Raw genomic sequence first — 3,145 nt, forward strand, 5'->3', positions numbered from 1 at the left:
TTATTTATAATATATTATTAAATACACTTAATATACATTTATCTCTTTTTAAGAAGGATACCTTTGAATTAATTTATATATTACTTTTTAGGAAGGATATCTTTGAATTAATTTATATACAAATTTACATTAAATTTTTTATTTGAATGATGCATTAATTAATTCAATTATAAATAATTTTAAAATATTTTAATAGAATTAAATTTTAATTGATAAAATTGAAAAAATTTCTTCCTTGAATTAACCCTATTTTTACTCTTCCCTATTAAATTGATTTACTCTTATTTTATGTTGTAGAGATAGCATTTTTCTGATTTTTAATTAACCTTCAAAAAGAATTTTTATAATAGCAAAATGTTGTATTTAAAATTAATTTAAAATATCATAATAATATATTCAAATTAACCTTTTCAATATATAGGAGGAGACTGAATTGTGTAATTAAATTCAGAGAATGAAGAGATTCAAAGAATAGAAATCAGCGACAGGCCTCGACTTTTATCACCTAACGCGGCTAACCTGAGAGATAAGCAGCAATCATGGATTTAAATTCAAAGAATAGAGCCATCCATGTATGTATAGAGACATGACAGGTTCCTAATTCTACCCAACAAGTATAAGGAGAAGGAATGAAAAGAAAAAGAGAGAAAAAAGGGAAAGCTGCTGCTTCTCTGTATAATGGGAACAAGCACCAGATTACTTGGCCGAAATGATTGAACAATGAGTTCATTTTATGTACAAATTTAATTTCTTTTATTTAATTACAAGGAAAGTGATCTAGTGAAGACCTTTCTCCAAGCCTTCCAGCTTAGAGAGCGAGCCTTCATTAGTCCTAAAGAAGAAGGCTTAGAGCCCTCCTTATTAGTGGGTTGTGCCTGTGATTCTTCCATTTGATCAACAATGCTGTCTTCTGGATTCCAAAAACGAGCTTCTTTTCTCTTGCTTTTCATGGTTGCTAACACATCATATTTGTTGCATATTCCCCACACCGTCACCTTCTGTTGATAGTAATCTACATTTACTGAATAAATTCCTGCATAGAATGCCAATTCATATGTAAATTGATTAAAAAAAAAAATAAAAAAAAGCAGTGAAAGGAGAATAAAATGATGGGTGGAGTGGATGGATTCTTGGTTACTATTTTCCTTATCCAATGGACCAACACTTATGACTGCATGTTTGATCGGCCCATGCTTCTCCTGTTGGTCCACAGGTCTCAATCTTGGGCCTATGTTTATTAGTTATTTCAAATTTAGTGGATAATAATTTTATTAATGAGAGAATCTGAATATGTACAAAAAAAAAAGGTAAAAAAATTCCAAATTTATGTGCAAAATATGAATCGTAAAATGAAAAATATATGATTAAAAAACAAGAATTGAAGAAAATCTATATGAACTGATAGCTAATGAATGCATTCTAGAATGGAAAATTGGACATGGGAGCAAATTAGAAATTACAAATTTGTTTTATATATATACCTTTGAGATGGGATAGAGTCTTCTTCACTTTCCTCTCACACCCATAGGAATACAGAGGGACCATCATCTCCACATACTGTGCCTCCACATTCTTGGAAGCTGGAACAATTTGCATATTAGCCATTTGATAGATATATGAGGTAAGCTTTGCTAGGGCCAAGTTATCATCCAAGAGAATCAAAGTATATATTGGATGCTGTGCCGCTTTTCGCAACTTCAGATATATATAGGATGTTGAAGCCACGCCCTTTATAGAACATTTACAACCATGCTAGGGTTGATCTTGGAATTCCTGGAAAAGAAGGATATGTCCAATGCAATGCCTCCTTTTTCACTTTATCTTTTTCCTTTTTCTATCCATGCATTAAATTGGCTTCAAGTCGTTGCTTGTACTTTTCCTTTCATGGCGGCTTCTGTTAATTTGTTTATATTATATGTAAGAATTAATGCAAAAGATGCTTTGATTAGGAATTAGGGTTTATATGACTTGGATGAGTGTGAAGATGCGTCAGCTAAGCTGCGTATAATGGTAATCAAAAGTGATTGTGTCTGCTTTTGATGTGGAGTGTGTCCTACAGTGTATTTGGCAACCATGTGGCATGTGGGTTGTTTGCCTTATCGATGAATCCGCTGCCTGCTGCCTTTGGGAAAGAAGTTTTGGAACCATGCTAGACCTAATTCAATTTAAGGCCATACATAATCCCATTTATATCTTTAATCTCTACGCGATTTCCCAATTAATTTCCCGTTGTTTCCACGGGACTCTTAATATTAATGATACAGTCTCTCGACGTTGGGAGCCAAGAAAGTGGGCCATTACGGTATGTGGCTGGCTTCTTTCTTGTATAAGACAAAAAGACATGAGGACAGGTGTGATGGCCTTGGCAACATCACCATACTGCGCCACGTTTGCATGGGTCCCAATTTTCTTTCATTGATGTTGATTCAATATACCGGATGACTCAGATCTTATATACTTTAGGACCCCACCATGTGAAACCCACACCCCTGATTTCTCCAGGGAATCTTAACCTATCATTTTTATCCTCTTCTTTTTCTCATGTGACGTCCACGATTAGGTTTCGTTACTTTTGTTTTAAATGGCCACCTGCTTTTGATCTCAGCTTGTTATGATAATAATTTTATTTTATTTGTTTATAATTAATTATTTTAATTAATTTTTTATAAATATATATAACGAATATGTTAAATCATTTCGCATATATTTAAACAATATTTCCATTTCCAACGCCAGCATCTTGAAAAATAAAGAGATGGCTGCTTCTTTTGGACTACGTCAATTTTTTTTTTAAAGAATTATCTTCTTTTTACCTAAATATAAAAAGCGACTTTTATCATAAAAGAAAATGTAAATTCAACAATTTTATATTAATTTATGTGTGATGCAATTCATATATATTTTGAAGTGTTGAAGCTATATATCTCTCCATTCTAAAATGTTAAGAGACAGTTTGAAAGATAATTTTTGAACCATCAATTTTAATTTAAGTTTCTTTTTTTTTTTTAAATGATTTGAAGAGTTGTTTAAAAAAAAGAAGGTTTAAGATAATTTGAAAAGTGATTTAGTGACGATTTAGATAAAAAAATTTTAAAAAAAATTATTAATTCAAAATTAAGTCATATTTATAAAAATATTTTAATTT

At 31.2% G+C, this 3,145-nt stretch overlaps 1 protein-coding gene across 1 annotated transcript; it reads right to left on the minus strand.

Annotated features, from left to right (window-relative positions):
• Positions 1-644: 644 nt before the first annotated feature.
• LOC110656431 (heavy metal-associated isoprenylated plant protein 28) lies at positions 645-2,075 on the minus strand. Its single transcript, XM_021813169.2, has 2 exons — positions 1,482-2,075; positions 645-1,033 (listed from the first exon to the last, which is right to left on the minus strand). Exons 1-2 carry the CDS (start codon positions 1,603-1,605, stop codon positions 762-764), a joined length of 396 nt encoding a protein of 131 aa, XP_021668861.2. The 5' UTR covers positions 1,606-2,075; the 3' UTR covers positions 645-761.
• Positions 2,076-3,145: the final 1,070 nt, after the last annotated feature.

This window comes from Hevea brasiliensis, chromosome 9 (genome assembly GCF_030052815.1).
Source record: "Hevea brasiliensis isolate MT/VB/25A 57/8 chromosome 9, ASM3005281v1, whole genome shotgun sequence".
NCBI lineage: Eukaryota > Viridiplantae > Streptophyta > Magnoliopsida > Malpighiales > Euphorbiaceae > Hevea > Hevea brasiliensis.

Coding starts and splice junctions, on each gene's coding strand:
- LOC110656431 (XM_021813169.2), bottom strand. CDS start 1,605: ATGGCTAATATGCAAATTGTTCCAGCTTCCAAGAATGTGGAGGCACAG. Junction 1,034..1,481: donor GACTCTATCCCATCTCAAAG/GTATATATATAA, acceptor CATTCTATGCAG/GAATTTATTCAGTAAATGTA.